Source organism: Oxyura jamaicensis, chromosome 3 (genome assembly GCF_011077185.1).
Source record: "Oxyura jamaicensis isolate SHBP4307 breed ruddy duck chromosome 3, BPBGC_Ojam_1.0, whole genome shotgun sequence".
NCBI classification, from domain to species: Eukaryota; Metazoa; Chordata; class Aves; order Anseriformes; family Anatidae; genus Oxyura; species Oxyura jamaicensis.
In genome coordinates this window covers 108,259,816-108,278,211 of record NC_048895.1, presented here as the reverse complement: position 1 = coordinate 108,278,211, position 18,396 = coordinate 108,259,816, and the positions used below count along the sequence as shown (strand labels likewise).

The window sequence follows — 18,396 nt, the reverse complement described above, 5'->3', positions numbered from 1 at the left end:
TAGAAATTTGACACTGAATTTAATGTGGTGCTGATGCTTTTTTCAGGATATAGCTTATATGTTTGTAAGAGTGGGAATGTGTGAACAAGCGGTTTCAGCCTTTCTGAAATGTAATCGACCAAAGGATGCAGTGGATACCTGTGTACATCTCAACCAGGTAGGACAAGAGGAGATGAACTGCAGTTAGCAGTTAAGGCTTTTATTCTACTACCCAGTTAAATACAATCCCTTGTTAATTGTCTGATTCTTCAGGACTTGTAGAAAACTCATGCTTCTGTTCTTAAGCCAGTTATCTGAAATTAGTGCTAGACCACTGAAGGGACAAAGCTATATGAATTTACAGCAGTGCTACTTCTGTGTGTGTGGTAAGCATGCTCAGCATACAGAAATGTGTGCTCACGTGGCCTTTGTAGGGCTAGACTATACTGTGTCAGCGGAAGGCAGCCGTGCCTCTTGATGGAATGAGGGGAAGTCCATTCTTGATGGAATGAGGGGAAGACCAGGAGCTTCTGGCTGCTTGGTTTCCATGTTCCCCCTCCTTCCTTATACAAATGCAAATGTACTTGTGGCTGCAATGGCCTGCAGCTGGAAAAGAACTACTCTGAGAAATGGTCAGCATGTTATAGCTAGCATTGTTCTCGAGTATGATTCATCTGCACGGACGTTTGCATCAACACAAATAGGAGAGAAAGTGAGAATGGCAATGAGGAGCTTGATATACAGGCATGGCAAGGTTGGTTAATGCTGGCACTGTGTACAGTTTCCTAGCTGATGGATCTGAAGCGCTGTCGGGTATGAGGTTCTGCCAGGAGTCTTAGTCCTGCCAAACTTCTCTGGGCAAAAACAGTAGCCAAACAGTAACAGTAAGAAAATTTATGGAACAAAAATGAGGTGTGTAAAAGGATAGGTGAAGCTTAATTGTTTATGCTGTGAGCTCATGGGCTGATGTCCTCTTTCAGATGTGCTTTTGAGACTCTGGGTTTTGATAATACAAGTGTTGAAATCCACACGTCCAACTGAGAGCAGCAATGAAGTGATTTTTCTTTTCCAAAAGCAAAGCTTTTACCAAAGCAGAAGAAACTGCTTTTTCTGTGGTTTTGGACCAACATCCAGCATTTGTTTCACAGGCATGCTGTATCAAATGATTGGCAATGATGTTAGCATTGGTATTCTCTTGTTTTTTACTTTTTGTATAGTAGCCTCATTCTAAACAGTGATGAAATACTGCATGCAAATGTTGCAGATTATTCATGGCAAAGCTTGTTCTGGGAACATAATTGGAAATTTGAGGTTGATTTCTCTGTTTGCTTTTGTTTCTAGTGGAATAAAGCTGTGGAGCTGGCTAAAAATCACAATATGAAAGAGATCGGATCCTTGTTAGCCCGATATGCAAGTCATTTACTGGAAAAGAATAAAATCCTTGATGCTATAGAACTCTATCGGAAAGCCAATTATTTCTTTGAAGCTGCTAATCTCATGTTCAAGGTATTGCAGGTTTTATTTTTATATCAAATAATAAGCTAGTCCAAAACCCCAGTTACTTACATGCTGCCTTTATTTTCTTGGTGTTATCTGGGTGTTAACCATGTGCAGGTGGTAAGCATGTGCCATTAAACAGGATACTGCCAAGATTAATCCCATTCTAAGCTCAAGGTATCTCTATCTGAAATAATTATCCTGGATGTTCACTTTAGCCAGAGGTGAGGAGACTTTCAGAACACAAGCCTTCTGATTTATTTTGAGACTGTCTCTTCAGAATGAGCTGAACCGTACCTCAGAAAAGGTCCGTTGTCTAGTTGAAGGAGTATAGTAGACCAGCCTGGCTGCAAAACCTACATTGTTTTGTGCTGTGTGGACTGGTTTTGTCACTTTGCAGTGAAGTGTAAGTTAAATTTTGGTATTTCTACCTTCAATTAGAAACTGCTTTTGTTTTTGAGATAAATACTTCACCTCGATTTGGTTTGGCTGCAGAGATTAATGTACATATCCGTAAGAGTGATACGCAATTTTTATAGCAAGTGTATTCGTGTGTGTGCATGTGTTACTTTCAAGATCCATTCTTTTCTAGGAGAACCAGTAGATCTTGTTGAAAGCTACATATTTCTTATATGGATATATGGTTACACTGATTTATCCTTACTGTGTGGCCTCATATACTTCTAAGCTAGTTCAATACATTTTGGCATAATTTCCTAGGTTTGTACACGTGTGTAACTGTCTAAGAGAATTAAGTGACTTTTATCTTTATCTGTATCTATCTACACTAAATTGCTTGGTGTTGTTTTTTCAGATTGCGGATGAAGAGGCAAAGAAAAGAACAAAGCCTTTGCGAGTTAAAAAGCTTTATGTATTATCAGCTTTACTTATAGAACAAAGCCACGAACAAATGCAAAATAAACAAAGGGGAAAAGTTAAAGGAAAAAACTCAGAGGTAGAGTCTTTTTCATTTTTTTTTTCTGAGTTCTACCAACTTTCTGTTATATTTTACCTAGTCAGAATAAATAAAACAGGCTTTGGAGTAAGTATCAGTCACAAAGTGAGATTTTGTGATTAGATTAAGCTAAGTTGGCTATAATTTTGGAGCGATACTGCCCCAGGTATAGGGGAAGCAATTGGATGATTTTTTTCTGCTTTCACTTACCTCTCTGTATGTGTAAATGAAAGAGGTTAAAGTTTTAAGAGATTTGGTGCTGAAATGGAATATTAATTCAAGCTATGAACTAGTCTGCAGATGTGCACAGAATATATTTCTGCAAATGTATATGATACTTATCTTTGGAAATCTGCACCGTATGTTCCTCTTAGGCACTGTGTAAAATGCCTATCAACCTACATTTTAGGTCCATGTATTTATATTGTTGTCTAGCTAAAACAAACAGTTGGTATAATCACCAAGTACAGAAAAGTTATTTTCATGTATCCCTGTTTTCTCCTGTATCTGTTTCATATGAAAAATTATTTGTGGTACTACTTGTTTTCAGACTGCTTCAGCTTTGGCTGGTTTGCTAGAAGATGATGTTCTTTCTTCAACTAATCGCTTTGCAGACAATGCTTGGCGAGGAGCTGAGGCTTACCACTTTTTCATACTTGCACAAAGACAGCTTTACAAAGGTTCTATAGATGCAGCACTTAAAACAGGTAGGATATTATTTTTAAGCATGTAAAGAAACTGTTCTAATTTTACAGGCTTGTGCAGCACGTAATTTCGTTTATAGTTGACATTTTCCTATTGCTGCTAGATACATTGAATTTAAAACAAAGCCATGTAACGAACTGAATATAGCTATAGTCAAGATACCTGGAAAGTACATTATTGGTAACAATGGCAATCTAACTTGCCAAATATTACCTGTTCAAATTGGACAGCCTTTTTCTGTTCTGTTAACTGTTTTTTTTTTTTGTCTTTAAGTTTCTTCTTTAATTCACATCAGACCTCCCTGCAGAGATTCTTAAAGAATCTGTGAGAGTTAGAGAAGCAAATCATGCCCTCTACTGTCTCCAAGTAAAATGGAGGTCCATTTCAAATACTTTTAGCATGGTTTTTTTTTTTTTTTTAAATGGACAGGGAGGGAAGTGTCACAGCATCAATAAAACTCCTTCAGTTATCATTCAAGTCCCCTTGCTTTTCCTTATTTTTTTTAACTGATTTTTGGAAATGTGTTGAACCATGCATGCTTCATAGCCATGTCAATGAAGAGACTTTGGTTTGTATTGTCCAGTAGAATTACTGGCAAGACTAATACTATATACTCATAGCAATTATTTCTTATAGAAGCTTGCATTTCTCAGAAGGCACGTAATGATATCCTTGGATTTTCTTTCTATTAGCTCTTCATTTGCGAGATTATGAAGACATTATCCCTGCAGTTGAAATCTATTCTCTTTTGGCTCTGTGTGCATGTGCAAATAGAGCTTTTGATACGTGTTCAAAAGCCTTTGTTAAACTAGAATCCTTGGAAACTCTTAGCCCAGACCAGAGGCAACAATATGAAGATCTTGCTCTAGAGATATTCACGAGACATTGTCCTAAGAATAACAAAAAATCTGATCTGGATGATGTTCTTGAGAGGTGGGTGATATTTACATGATACAATAACAAATCACCTTTTTGTTTGTTTGTTTTGCGGCTGTGGTCTGTATCTGTGTTTGAGCAGTTCTGTGTGACCAAGTTAGATGCTTTGCTGCTTGAACCAAATACTGAGCAAAAGTGAGGCCGGTGTTAGCCCTTTTCACAGAAAGGGTAATACCCCATTACTTAATTGGGGAGAATAGAGATTGTCTGTATTCGAGGAACTAGTCAGGTTATAACTTAATTTGACGTACATGTGAAGCACAAGAGTTCTAGGACCTTCACTTTAGTGGCATGATACCTTAGCAATCATGTTAATATGTTTGCATTACTGTTGTGGTGTGATGCAAATGTGAATGAGTGAATGTTTAACCAATATAATGTCTACAGTGTTTTGTGAATTACTTAAATCTGTATGTGTGAGAAGATGAATATATCAAGTGAAATAATCAAAGTGGAGGTCAGGTGTAACAGGTAGTTCTTCGGAGTGGCTGTACCCAAAATGGAGTCTTTGACATACTTTTCGGTTAAAAGCATGGAACATATGAGGAACATATGAGTATGGAAACTGTGAATCAGATTTATTTTTAATGAACAGGATTTTAACTTGTTTGATTTTTACTTCATGGAAACTCACTAATAATTTTTGTTGACCCTTCAAGAAGAATAAATGCTATAGAAGTGCAGGTGCCAATTGAGCCTTACCTTTGTATATCCTTCACTGTTTTTCACTTCATCTTTGGATCTGCTGGTCCTAATTTGACTATATGGTTCTCTGGATGTGCATTCTGTTGTGTGAAGATTTACATACTTGGCTCTTTTAACTGTGCAATTATGATGTAATAACTTCTAATAAGGAATGAGCACACATCTGAATAGAGAAGCATTATTTTACAAACAGTTCCAGTTTTGTAAGTAGTTGTAAGCACACAATTAGGATATAGTTAAAGGTGTTATGCGGCTTGCAGATGTCTACAAAATAAGTTTTTGTTGCTACTTAAAAACTGTGTTTTTATCCTTTTTATTTACTCTTCAAACAGTGGAGATGGGAAACTTCCTATATGTGTTGCAACAGGAGACCCTATCCTGGAGTATCGATTCTGGATGTGCAGTGTGTGTAAGCACTGTATGAAAGCCAAAGAAAGAAGCAATTATAACTTCTGCCCTCTGTGCCACAGTTCAGCATAGCAGAGGAGAGAGGTCTCTGTATCCTTGTATCTGTTACGTCTCAAACATACTGTCTAAAATGTTATTCACATAGGATGTTTTATACTGTATTGTCACAGATAACTATCACAAATGTTTTAAAAAAAAAAAAAACTAATGGTTCCATTTATGTGAAGAAATACGTTAACTTTTTTTTACAAAGGTTTAAGCCAACAGCATTCTTTTTGAATCGTAAATTGAACCTAATTTCTAAACTATGCAAACTGAATGTAGGTTTGTTTTAACACACTTACCACACTTTCATTTTTATAATTACGTAGGAAATAATTGGCTTTTCTTAAAATTCACAAATCACAACTGTTTTACTAGAGTGACACTACTAGCTTAGTTATATGCCTGTGCTATGTTCTTTTGCCAAGTGAAATTAAATCCACAACTGTAATAAAGGACTTGCTAACGTTTAGAAATCAGTGCTTTCAGTTTGCATTTGCGTTCATGAGCTTTTTCTAGTGCTGTGTTTAATCAGTGCAGGAAACTGATGTGAACCTTGAAATTGCAATCTGGTAATGAGCTGCGTTGTACCTGCAGTCAGCTTGAAGGGAGCAGCTGACATCTGTTAAACCTTCATCTCTAAGGAAGATATCAGTTCAGCTCTTGAAATCTGTTCAAGGAACATAGCTTTACTTAGAGCTGAGCTGTTCTATTTTATTGCTAGCTTTGAGCCACACTGTTTGTAGTGTTGTATGGAAATGTTGCAGGCCCTTTCTCCACTTTATGAGCTTTCTCCACAAGTCAGCACTTGGCAGGTTGCAAGCATTAAAATTCACCTCAAGTCACTGTGTTTTTGATAAAGGGGGATGAGGACTCACGAGAAGACCACTGGAGAAAAATGTATTTCAGTTAACATTAGGCTGTGTAAGAATAAATCCCATTTTGTATTTAGAATATGCTTTATTAAATATTTTTCTCTCCTGGCACGTGAATTTCTTTGTCGCTCGACCTTAGGGAAAACGTCTTCGGTTACCATCACGCTACGTAAGACTACACCCTATTTTGTATTTAGAACACGCTGTATTACATACTTTTATATTCTCATACGTGCGGCTGTCTCTCGCTAGCCCTGAGGGCTGCCCCAGGGCTTCCCCCACAGCTGACGCGGGCGCGGCTCCTTCCGCCGGCTGCCGGCCGGGCTGCTCCTCCCCTCGGCGCCGCGGGGCCGCCATCCCCGGCCCTCCCTTTCCCTCCCTCCGTCCCCCTCCGCGCCGCTCGGCTCCCGGCCGGCCCCGGCAGCCCCGCAGGCGGCCTCAGGCCCCGCGGCCCCTCGGCCATGCAGCCGGAGGCGGCGGCGCTGCTGACGGCGGCGCACACGGAGCTGGCGGCGCAGCAGCTGGCGGCGGCCGAGGAGCTGTACGGCCGCTACATCGCCTGCTGCGCCCGGGCTGCTCCCCAGGGGTAATGGGGGTGGGTTTCTTTTTTTTTGGGGGGTGGGAGGGACACCACGCGACACCTGCCATGCCTCACGGCTTCTCTGTCTCTCTCTCCCCAATGAGCAGTGCCAGCCGAGACCTCGCCACCGCCTTCAACAACCGCGGGCACATCAAGTACCTGCGGGTGGAGTTCGCCGCCGCCATGGAGGACTACGCGGCCGCCATCGAGAGCCAGCCCGGCTTCGAGGTGCCCTACTACAACAGGGGCCTGGTGCTCTACCGCCTGGGTACGGCATAACCCGGCCGGGCTGACCCGGGGCAGGGCAGGGTGACACAGCCCCGAGGGCACGGCTCGGCCCTGGCACGGGCTGCTGGAGGGGACGGGGTGCTGACACTGCTGGCCTGTGGCTGGCCAGGTTCTCCCTGAGCTGTGCAAAGTGCATCCCTGCCTTTTACAGGCAGCTCCTGGCACTGTCTGGGGATGGGTGTCACACCAGGAGGGGTGCAGAGGCACCCGCTTTCTCCCTAGTCAGTGTAGGGTGTGTTAGCTGGAAGTCCCCTCTGTACACTCACACAGTTTCTGCATCATTTAAAGTTACACTATTCAGGGAACTGTCAGAGAAAGATGCAGTTTTAGTTTAGTTTTTTTTTGGAAAACTTTCATTAGTGGTCATTAGCCAGTAAATTCCAAACATTTCTGTTGAACCTAAAACATATCTTGAGTTGGCACAATCATAGCAAGTGCACCCTTCTCAATTTGCAGAGGGCTGTCAGTCAGCTATCACTGGGGGAATTGATTCCCCTCAATTTTAAATATGCTGTAAGAAAATTTACACCCGTCTTTTTTGTTGGAGCCTCGCCATTGCATGGTCAGGATCTAGAAACTTCAGGACCAGAGGGAACTAAGGGAGGATGGAGCCTGACCTCAGCTGGCAAGCAGTACGCCTGCGTTCCAGCATTAACACAGCCTGGCTATTAGTTAGCTGCCTGAGTGTGGGCCTTGTGGTTCCTTCCGTTGGAATAGACTGCCTAAATTAATCCTTAAGCCCATTTTGGGTTGAGAAATAGCCACTTGGGCTTTTGCTCTGAACACCTTTGGCTCCTCCTTGGACCTCTGGAGCATCCAAATGTAGTGCATCCATTAGGTACAGTTGATACATTGTGTTAGTGAACGCATTAAGAGCCCTTCTTCTGTTTTATGAGAGAGTAGTTAACAGAAAGGTAATTCTTTTTTTTTCTTTTCTTTGGGACAGGATGCTTTGATGAGGCCATAAAAGATTTCAGGAAAGTTTTAGAGTTAAACCCTCAGTTTGAAGATGCTGCATTAAGTCTAAAACAGGCTCTTCTTGACAAAGAAGAAAAACAAAAGCGAGGTTATTGAAAATGCATCTAATGGTGTGAAAATGTCTTACTGAACACTGATGTGATTTTTGTCATTGATGGATGAAACACGAACACTTACATCTGTTATACCCTACTGAAGAAACCTCATTCTTGGGTAAATAAGTTAAAAATGTATTATAATTGCAAAAATAGATATATATTTTTATATTGTTAGTGTTCGAGAAAGGCCTGATTTTAGATCCATGTGAGATACTTGTCAATTTGTACAGAACCATTTCATAAAAAGCTGTTGGGAGGTCAGTAACAGCTAATGAAATCCGTAGTTTTCTTATTAAAGCTGTGTTTCTGTACTCTTTCACAGATTGATTTAAACGTCCTTCATGGAGAAAAATCAAGCTAAAACATTTAAGTACTTAAGACTGGCATTTGTGAAAGACACTGTCATTTAATAATGATGATCTTAGTGTTGGTCCAGATTTAAATGTAAGTTTGATTTAAGCTAAAAGTGTGCAATTGTTAATTACAAGGTGTTATTCTTGAAATGCAATGGTATATTATTTTCTTTTCACTTCAAAGTGTTCCTGCATTAAGAATATATATATATTATTTATATATATATATTGTTTATATATATATTATTTATATATATATTGTTTATATATATATATTATATTATATATATTTAAATATATATAGATATATATATTTAAATATATATATATTTAAAGAAACCTTCTTAGGTAACAGCAACTGTACCTTATATGAGGAATGTGTTTCAAGAATTCTGCCCTTTTTAAGTTCATTCACTCCTAGAGGTAGTTTAAGGAGTACCTAAACGGGTATGAACAGGACGTACCTGTTTTGTGTAATCCCGTTGTAAAGGTATTGAACAGTCAGAAATTAATAACTGAATAAAACGGTTATGTACTTTTTATCTCAGTATCTTTAAAGACCTTATTGGTAAAGGATGTAGTTGAGCTATTCACAACAGGAATTATGGCTTTCTCCTTTTTATTAAAAAGGTCACTGGCACAAAATACACAGTGTGAAAGCTGTCTGATTCAACGGGCAATGAATATCCAGGTAGATTAATTTTTTACATGGATGGAAGATGGTTGCTGAAAAAAAAAATGCTTTATAAGGAAGATGGAAATAAAAGTTTTAATAAAATATTCTTGGATTGTCCCAGTTAGCATTAGGCTATATATATTTAACAAATGATGCTGATGACAACTCTGCTGCTTATGGTGGTTTTCTCCCTGTATGATCCAGGAGCTTGAAGAGCTGATGGTGGAAACATTTGGGAAGTAGGTTCTGAGACATTTTATGACCAGGTTTTACAAAGATGAATTCCGGATTTCTCCGGATATACGAAGTACGTGCTTATATTCCATTGTTATCTTGATGCTCTGTCTCCAAAATAACATTTAAGGATTTGCATTTTTCGCGCCACCTCAGTCTCAGAAGCAAAATCACACCAGCTCTTGTTTGATGGTGAGGAGAGCTTGAGGTTTAAGATAAACCTGTTCTTGATATACCAGGCCATGAAAATTAACTTAAAACACAATATAAACAGTTGAACATGATCTTTGAAGTTCTTCTCTGAGAGAGGTCATGTGGTTCTGCACAGAATAGTTTGAGGATACAGATAAAAATCAGAAGATTAATAGCAAATGCATATTTTGGAAAACAAATCAAGGACGCTAGTAATAATATCCCTTATACTTCCCACCTCGTGTTTCTTTGTGAATGTTGCTCAGTTACTTCTAATTTATCCACTGTTGGCACAGAAATATTTAACTGAATTGGAGCAATTTTGTAGCAGATTCTCCACAGTTTTCCTCATTTCTCTGGTTAAAGGTTGAACTGATGTGGTACATCTAGGCATAACTTGGAATTCTTTCAAGGTAGTTCAGCCACAAAGATTCTCGCACACATTTTCCCCTTCACAGGCATGCAGTTGGTTCTCTGTCTTTCCTTCACATTTAAGGATAATTCCAAAATTATTAAACAGTCCTGTGTGGTGGTCCATTGCTTGGGACAGTTGAAAGGCTATCACGAAACATTATCAATACCAGAAAACTTGATGTGACTTTCCTTGACCTGCAAGGTTTCTTTTTCTTTTAAGAATTAAAAGTCTAATTGAGAGCAGTATTTTTTGTATTTGTATAATGTTCCATATGAAATTCAGAGAAAGCTTGCAAAAGAAGTTTGGGCTGTGTGCTTTGGATGCTTCTACAATACAGAGGTACTGTGGCTTTACACCTTCACTGGGCTTTAGGGGCTGTCTCTGCTTGAAAACTGCAAACCTCTGTAGTGTCTGGGTCACTCCTGGCTGCCTGCTCCGTCACCCCTGTGAAGTGATTGCAAGTCACGACCGTGGCGCAGTACCGGTAGGCTCAATGGGAAGCTGCTGCTTATTTATATTGACTGGCTCTTCACTCTGGCCAGAGATGTTTCAGACATGAATAATTCACAGCCACTTGTGCAAGATTTCCTACCTATAAACCCACTCTCCCAAAGCATCATCTCTTTCCTTTACACAGCCTTCACTGGCAGCCCCTTCATTTAGGCAGCCCCTTCATTTAGTTTCTTCCTCATGGTTGAGATTAATTTAGCAACAAGTAACTGTTCTCACGCAGTGATTTGCTATCTCTAAGCTTAAAAAACGACTTGGTTTCTGTGTTACAGACTTCTTTTCCTTCAGCACCTGGAACAGCCTCTAAGATCTTACTTGCTTGGAAAACGTGGGAAAGAATAGCATCATCATCCTGTGCTTTTTCCTAGTACCGTTTTTCCTTCTCGTGGTACACTGGAGGAGTCACAAATCTCACCTGCTTTTCGTGGTGCGAAGCCTTTCCCTTGCTTTTGCAGACAAGTAGGAAAAGATGACGACAGCCTGCACTAGCAGGCCAAAAGCAGGGCACAGAACAATAAGTGTTTCAGATACAGCTAGGATGTGAGGTGCAGCACGGAGAACAAGGAAAATCGTTCCGGAAGGGAAGTTGTGGTATGTTGAGGGGAAAAGGCTAGGTTGTCAAGGGGCAAGAAATACATTCCTCTTTCACGTGCTTTACCTCTGTGTGGACAGCAGGGGTAAGTCAGCATTAAAAAGCCGGAAATCTTTGGCTGTTACAGTGAGGACTGCACTATGCACCATGTAGTAGGTTACGCTGGTAAAAAATGAGCAGTGAAAGGTGTATTATATGGGGGAATGAATGCCTTCGTGGCAGTGCAGCTCAGCTACACAGCAGTGCTGGCCTGCTTCAGAAAGGCAGAGGTTCAGAAGGAGGCAAAAACAGCATCCAAAACTTAAAACTACTAATAGAAAAATAACATTTTGTGTTTGTGTGTGTGTGTTAGTAGATTACTGTTGGTCTAAGACACAAGATGGATCTGTAGAAAAGGTTCAGCCTCAGCCTGTGGCTTCCATGCGCGATGGAAGGGCTGGTTGCTTTTGATGAAAAAGTTTGCTGTGGGATCGGGTCAAGGTGGAGACCCACCTAGGAGCACGTTGTAGTCATTTTGGTTGAACTCTAATCTGCTTCTAAAGATTTTATTGGAGGATCCCTTTTGTCCATGAGCAGGAATTGGATGCAGTCCACGGCATCACTTCCTACAGCCCATGGCCACCAGCTTTTTCATCATTCCTGTCTTTTGTGTTGTACATTAAGCATGTGAAAAGCACCTCAAGGATATCTTCATATCCCAGTGAAGACAAGCTGTTCCATCCCTGCCATGGCTACCACAATAGATTTCAGGTAAGGTTCCCCTTTTTTCTATGAGAAAAGCTGATCAAAAATGCAGTGCTTTCCAGGCTTGTATCGGTGTCACCATGTGCGTGTTACTGCACATTTAACACGCTTCGCACCTCCCTAATGCCTTTTCTTCACACGTTGAATAATGGAAGCTTGCATTTTTTGAGGGCTTAGTTTTTGAGGGCTGAGCCTAAGAAAGAGTTTAAGTCCATAGGCCTGAAAACCAGAATCTAGAAGTTAGATGCTGAAATTCCATCTTCAGTGCCCGAGGAGAGGGAGTGAGCTCAGGATAACCTAGATGTAAAACAATAGGCCATGCAATTGCATGACTAAGTCCTCGTCTGGGAAAGATGCACTCTGACTGTAAAAGTGTGTGCCAAGAAGAGCAACCAAGCTAGGAGGAGGCAACCAAGCACATGGAATTCCTCTGTCTGATCTGCGAGAATGTGGGAGCCTGAAATGGCAATGCAGGTGTGTCTCACCTCCTCCCTTCACCTCCCACCCTACAAGGAGGGAATTGTCTCCCCATCTGTCAGATGGTGGGTGGGCAGGTAGGGAACTCTGCTGGACCCCTTCCTGGCTTCTCAGGGCAACAGGGAAATCCCCTGATCTGGGATATTCCGCTTGCTGCAGAGGAGTTTTCGGGAAATCTCTGCAAGATGCAAAGTGAGTGAATTTCAGTGATGCAAGAGACCGGATATGCATCTGTGTCAAATAAGAGTGTCCCGTGAGGACTGGGAAAAGGAGAACTTGAATTTAGTCATCCGTATTTAACCTTCATCCCAATTTACAGATTTCAAAATGCTTTTTAGTTAACAGAAAGCAGTGAGTGTGTTACTGTTAGCACCAATGCTGGGGAAAGCATTTCCTTGGAAAGCAAGCGGGAGCCGTGCGCCTGCTGGGCTGTGCAGTGCTGGCTCCGGACAGCAGAGCGCACTGCTCGTACAGCGCAGAGGAGGGGGCATCTCCCCGCTGCTGCGTCGGGTCCTTTCCTCTCAACAGTCCTTCAGTACGTACAGCTTTAAGACTACTTTTATTCAGCAGTCACAGGCGTGACTGTAGATTTGGGGAAACACATCGGTCTGCGCCATCTAAACTCAGGCTGCGTGAGCTGTGCAAACCCACCAGACACAGCGCACACGTGTGGCGTTAGCCCGAATTAGCATGGGTGCACTTGCCCCACCTTTGCTGGTGGATGCTGATAGACGCTGCAGTCACACCTGCAGTTGGCATAGGCACATCCCGAAAGTGATTTAGAGGTGGTCGTCTATCTGGTTTGTCCTTCATCTCTGGAAAGTAACCCTTCTAATTTTTATTCTCTTAAACAAGATGTTTTCTGTGAGCCCCCCCCCCCCCCCCCCCCCCACTATATATACATATATACATCAGATGAATTGTTCATTTTTCTGATCTGTCTTCTCCCATTTTGTAGAGTTGGGCTCTTTCCATACATGGGCAGGTGAGAAGCAAGCAGAGAACTAACACTTTTCCAAGAAGCTCAGGTCAGTGCAAAGTTTTAACAAAAATTCTGCACTAATGGAAAAAAAATGTACGAGTATGACATTGTGTTGCATGTGGAAGAGGCCCTAAGTAGCAGATTGCTTGATGTTTTGGAGCCAGTGTTAGTACACCAGATGGTTGCTGTTGCAGGCTAGCAAGGAGATGTTCTGCGCTTACATTGCTTTGCATGCATTTTTATTTGTCTTTTCAGATTTGCACTTTACAGTCATATGGGGGGATTGGCAGTCACTTTAAGAAGTATTACAAGAAGCAGCCATAATCAGGATTGGAATAATTTTAGTGATCTGCAAGTCCGTATTTCAACAGCTGGAAGAAACAAGAAGTGTTATTTTGAAGCTTTGGGTTATTTTCTGGCACGTTTTCTTGTGTAGCCACTTCACAAAGGCAACAGGTTACAACATCGGCTAATCCTGTTGGCAGACCCTCGCACTTTCCAGTGTTGTAGAGCTGTCCTGAGTCCCACAGTCTGGACTTTTCACTTCAAGCGAGATAATCCTAGTGATCACTGTAAGAGGTAATTCCCATGTCTAGCTGCACATTTATAAAGCAGCCAGCACAGCAGAGCCTTCAGGTGCTGTTGGAGACACAGACGGTGAAAAGAGGAGTGAGGCTGGAGTACACCGCTGAATAACTCTGGTCCTCCAAAGACAGACAAAGCTATAGGGTAAACCCTAACAGGCTGGGGGATTTGGACCCTTGGAAAGAATTTGGGATACGACAGCAATTTGTGCTGTAGTGTTTGTTTCTAAAATTTTGGATCCATTTTCTTTCAGTTGAATTGTGATGACTGCTGGGGGCAGTCCAGTTGAAAACCCGATGAAATAACATCTTCCAAGTTTCCAAAACTGACTTCTATAGCCCAGCTCCAGCTTGCACTGCTCCACTGCTGGCACCTTCTCCAGAGCCATACCACCTGTGTTTGACTTGGCAGGTAGCTCTCCTCCTTCCCTCTCCTAGGGGTCAAGCTTAGACCAGGAGACTGCAAACCCTGCCTGTTCCCTAGTTCTTGCCTCTGCCCCTAAATGCTTTTGAAAATAGATCAAAATGGAGACTGTCCCAGAACCTAAGGTCTCAAAGGACACGCTATGTATCGCTTGTGCCACAAAGCATGGCGACCTGTCTAGGTGAATTCACAGGGCCTGGTGTTCTTACCAAATTCAGTTTGTACTTCATCTTAGATCTGGATCGACAATCTGGACTGGTCCGGCAAGTACATAACCCCGGAGGCTGGCTGAATGGCGACCTGGAAAGGATGAGAATGACACACAGTATCTGTAGTTTTTCAAGAGCATGTAAATGTTGCACTTTAAGTGTTACTGTATTAATGTATGAGCTAAAGGTAATGTTACCAGGTCTGCTTTCAAGGCATTTTAGATGCCAAAACGAGGGGTCTTAAATCCTTTAAAGACATAATGCCAGGAGTGCTTTGCAGTGGCTCCTTTTCTCCTGAGCACTTACCATTCCTCTGCTTCCTTGGGCTGCACTGTCCTCTGCAGGGGCTGCCAGGAGAGCAGACGGCCACCAAACAATGCACATACACCTGAGAAGAAGGAAAAATACCATTTGGTCCGCATCAAATCCCCCATTTGCAGAGCAAAGTTTTGTCTGTTCCCCTTTTGCAGAAGTTGCAGCTGATTAGACTCAGGTCTGGCTGAACGCTTGCATATGGCACATTCTGCACACATTCTAGCTGAACCTGCCTTGAATTTCAGCTTTGGTGTCAAAGATGCCCTCAGGCAGTTTGGTAACTGAGAGGCTGAGACAGGAGAAGCGAAAACCTCACGAGCTGCCGTGAGGTTGTGTATCAAAGCTAGACAGAAACTCAATCTCGTGCTAGATGCAGCTGCCCATTTAGGAAGTAGCACATGCCAGAATTGCATCATATTCATTTCTAGCAAGTTCACAAGTTGAACTGCTTATGAAAGGCCAAGTCAAAAAATCGTGGTTACTTAAGCTGCCTGGGCAGGGGTACTGCCATGGCTTGTATTGGTACGTGTTAGAATTGACACAGCTGGGTGCACCGAAGAGCAGAGCACCCTCAGGTAACTGTTATGGGTTTTCTTTGCTCTTCTTAGACCTGTTAAAGGAAGACAGAACCTCAGAAACGTAAGGCCAGACCCACATGCCTTTGTTTCCCTGCCCGCTGGGCTGGTGTCTGAGGAGATGGCTGAGTGGTTGGGCAGATGGGAGACAACAGAGCTGACCTTCATGTGGATGCTATGGTGCATAAGGTGACTTTTCTGTTCTAGACATTTTGAGGTGAAGTGCTATGAATATGCCCCTATAAAAAGTCAGAAACACCATATAAAATCATGTTTATATACCAAAATTTCATTTTGTTTCCTCTAGCCAGTCAACTTTCAAGTCATTGAAATTGCATTGAAATTGCAGAGTAGATCTGAGAGGAGAACTAAATTAAAGCTGCACACCAGTCAGGCTACTTGGGCTGGATGCTGGCTAGGTCTTAAGTCTGTGAGGTGTTTAAATTGGCTGTCTTTTTAAGTGAGCTTAAGAAGTGCCCAGGTGGGTGAGCCTCTCACTAAATCTTACCTGTTCCAGTTGGTGTGTCAGGGTCCTCACTGCTAGCCTTTTAAAATGAGAAGGGTGTCTCACTCTGGGGCTAGCAGCTACAGAGCAGAACTCCACAGCATACTCGCTGCTGTTAATCTCACACCTATTTGAGAGAACAGACCGAAAGCTCTAGAAGAAATTAGGGTTTCTCTGATAAAAACATTGGTTGTTCAATAACTACTTGCCCATCCACAGTGATGTTCCATCTTGGGGCGCTGTTGAAGTCCTGAAACCCTGTCACCCAGCAGTTGTCCAGGTATAACTCAACGTCAGGGCTTTCGTCTTTCAGCTCCATCTCAAGAAACAGAGGCTCCATGGTTCGCTTGAGTATCACCTCATCAGGCTCATAGAAATCCACGAAAGATTCATCTCAATAAAACATCAGGGGATTTTGTTACTGGCTAAAACTTGATTTAAATCAAAGCATGTTTGGAAATGTTATGATTTTCTTTGAAGGACACTTACTTTTGGACACTCTTGAAACTACATTCAGGACTTTTCTTATCCTTCTGTATACTGCAGAAAAGGAAATGTTGGTGAGGTTCTTTAGTAGGAGGCAGCTTACTACTGAAAAAGTTACAGGAGTCTCAAAATGGTGGAAGAGAATTACCTACCTGCAATATTTGATCTTGGCACCATCGTACCAGAGCCAAAAGGACGTGATGTGGATGGCTCACTAACAAAGGTGCCTAGCATCACCGTCTCTTTTGCTCGGTAGTAGCACGAGACTGTTAATCTATAACAGGAAAAAGGGTAAGTTTTGTGTTCACTTTCCAGCACCAAAGCGAGCACTGTCAGTGAGCAGTAGCTGCTCCTACCTGTAGTCTGGATCTCTTGTGATTTTTGGCTGGCTCTGGCCTGGAAGAGTCTCTTTCTCATAAGAGATTTCATTTTCATAAACAATGTGATCACCTTCAAACTGTGCATATGGGAAGCTCATTAAAAACTCAATCTTCTCAGGAGCTGGGGCAGGGCAACAAAAGAGAAAATGCAGGAGAGACAGAGACTTCCAGCAAGTGTATTTGCTCTGGCCATGGGCTTACCCTTACTGAAGTGCCACAGGTGGTGACATGGAACATGAAGAAGGCATGTCCTTTGTTATACTCTTTAGGCTTGCATGAGCTATCCCTTAGTTTGGTTTTACTCATATCAATGGCAGGAACTGTCTTCATCTGGGCAGATACCATTATAGTACCATCTGGGTGGCATACTGAGGAAATCAGAGAGCTGGTTATAAACCAAGTCGGTTATAAACTCAAGGGAAGACTTACAGTTGATTGATCCTTTGTACAACTTACTTATAAATCCCGAGGGATTAAAATTGCAGCTCACGGAGAATATCTGCAAGGTCTCCATAGTTCTCACTTTCCTTAGGGCAACATCGAACCTTGCTTTAATTTTCTGAAAGGACACTTCCTGTGAAGGAGAGGTTGGAAGAGATCTGTTAAGGCACATGATCAATATGTACAAAATTCTGCTCTTCAGCTTGTGACACATGAACACCGACAAGTCATGAGAGTTAAGACAATGTAACGACTCAAACCTCATGCAGCACGGGAACGGGAGTTTTCTGGTATGAATTAATTGGTTACTGTCACAGAGAGATAAATTCTGGCTGATTATTGTAGAATGCTTCAGATATTTATAACCACATCAATTTTCCCTGCCGTAATTTAACATTTCTACAAAATGTTCCTTTAAAAGAGTTTCTTTCATAAAAGCTATATTGAAATACTGTTTCTGGCTCGGTTTGGGACATTTTGCCTCATCTTACTAAAAATACAGAGGAATTTGTTGTTGAAGACTTGGTGCGTATCTTTTAGAGACAACTCAGCACTGCAGATTACATAATATATGACATTACCAGAAGGGTCTGTGTCTGTTATGTCTTGTCCTTCTTGCACTGGCTTAGAGTCATTCCCTCTAGAGGTTTTCCAGCACACGTAATGCTGCAGCACTACAAACTGACCGTAGGGCTGTGCCTGCATGAACAAACAGTCCTACGTGCTTTAAAGAAGGCTGTTATGCAGTTCATGTACCTCATAGGTAACTCCCACAGCAAAGAGAGGTATTTGCAGGACCAGGTGGGTAGAGTTGCTAGCTGCAAGGTACCCATTTGTGAGCGCCGTGTGCCGGTTCAGAAGCTTGGCACCAAGATACAGGTTCCAGTACTGGTGCAGGCCAAAAACAGGAATGGCTAGATACAGGTTTTCTTCATCGCAGTAGCCAGTTGCTTCTGGTATTTCTGTGGCAAGAAGGTGGGACGAGGAGTTAGCAATGAATGGGGATTTGGCTCAGGTGCGGGTTTCCATCATGGGTAAATGTTGCACTGGCACTGCAGCAGTGCCACTACACGCGTACTGGCATCTCCTGTGCTCTGTTGGCCATGATGTGGGTGGAACAGGCCACAGTTGGCAGGATCGGGAATCCTCATGCTTTAGCAGTGGCCTGCCAGCTTGCTTCCAGGATTGCTCCCTGTTTCAGTAATGCAAGCTGAACTATGCATGTTTTTTTTTTTTTTTTTTTTTTTTTTTTTTTT

The 18,396-nt window shown here is 42.0% G+C and overlaps 3 protein-coding genes across 9 annotated transcripts in view; 2 read left to right on the top strand and 1 right to left on the bottom strand.

Annotated features, from left to right (window-relative positions):
* The window catches only part of WDR35 (WD repeat domain 35), a 40,528-nt gene extending 34,315 nt beyond the window's left edge, over window positions 1-6,213 (top strand). For both annotated transcript variants that reach the window (XM_035321305.1, XM_035321304.1), the window contains 6 exons: window positions 47-157; window positions 1,321-1,485; window positions 2,291-2,431; window positions 2,982-3,138; window positions 3,829-4,069; window positions 5,110-6,213. In XM_035321305.1, coding sequence (XP_035177196.1) covers window positions 47-157; window positions 1,321-1,485; window positions 2,291-2,431; window positions 2,982-3,138; window positions 3,829-4,069; window positions 5,110-5,257 — 963 coding nt within the window. In that variant the 3' untranslated portion in view covers window positions 5,258-6,213. The remainder of the gene's footprint in view (window positions 1-46; window positions 158-1,320; window positions 1,486-2,290; window positions 2,432-2,981; window positions 3,139-3,828; window positions 4,070-5,109) is intronic.
* Window positions 6,214-6,469: 256 nt separating this feature from the next.
* TTC32 (tetratricopeptide repeat domain 32) lies at window positions 6,470-8,594 on the top strand. Of its 2 annotated transcripts, none has more exons than XM_035321313.1 (3): window positions 6,470-6,688; window positions 6,790-6,950; window positions 7,917-8,594. In XM_035321313.1, exons 1-3 carry the CDS (start codon window positions 6,564-6,566, stop codon window positions 8,042-8,044), a joined length of 414 nt encoding a protein of 137 aa, XP_035177204.1. In that variant the 5' UTR covers window positions 6,470-6,563; the 3' UTR covers window positions 8,045-8,594. The 2 variants fall into 2 exon arrangements, with proteins under 2 accessions (XP_035177204.1, XP_035177203.1); XM_035321312.1 differs by having other exon boundaries at window positions 6,480-6,688; window positions 6,787-6,950.
* A 4,185-nt stretch (window positions 8,595-12,779) lies between these two features.
* The window catches only part of LOC118164044, a 17,263-nt gene continuing 11,646 nt past the window's right edge, over window positions 12,780-18,396 (bottom strand). For 2 of the 5 annotated variants that reach the window (XM_035321311.1, XM_035321306.1), the window contains 11 exons: window positions 17,897-18,102; window positions 17,156-17,273; window positions 16,901-17,067; window positions 16,676-16,776; window positions 16,472-16,593; window positions 16,323-16,373; window positions 16,043-16,226; window positions 15,837-15,960; window positions 14,745-14,826; window positions 14,439-14,529; window positions 12,780-13,101 (listed from right to left, as the gene is read on the bottom strand). In XM_035321311.1, the coding sequence (XP_035177202.1) occupies window positions 14,456-14,529; window positions 14,745-14,826; window positions 15,837-15,960; window positions 16,043-16,226; window positions 16,323-16,373; window positions 16,472-16,593; window positions 16,676-16,776; window positions 16,901-17,067; window positions 17,156-17,273; window positions 17,897-18,102 (1,229 nt within the window). In that variant the 3' untranslated portion in view covers window positions 12,780-13,101; window positions 14,439-14,455. Of the gene's footprint in view, window positions 13,102-13,443; window positions 13,861-14,438; window positions 14,530-14,744; window positions 14,827-15,836; window positions 15,961-16,042; window positions 16,227-16,322; window positions 16,374-16,471; window positions 16,594-16,675; window positions 16,777-16,900; window positions 17,068-17,155; window positions 17,274-17,896; window positions 18,103-18,396 lie in introns of those variants that run through there. The other 3 variants (XM_035321307.1, XM_035321308.1, XM_035321310.1) reach the window with 3 other exon arrangements.

Bases quoted from the DNA above. Each gene is read 5' to 3' on its own strand.
- TTC32 (XM_035321312.1), top strand. From the start codon at position 6,564: ATGCAGCCGGAGGCGGCGGCGCTGCTGACGGCGGCGCACACGGAGCTG. The intron at 6,689-6,786 runs GTAATGGGGGTG...CTCCCCAATGAG, and splicing joins GCCCGGGCTGCTCCCCAGGG to CAGTGCCAGCCGAGACCTCG. The intron at 6,951-7,916 runs GTACGGCATAAC...TCTTTGGGACAG, and splicing joins CCTGGTGCTCTACCGCCTGG to GATGCTTTGATGAGGCCATA.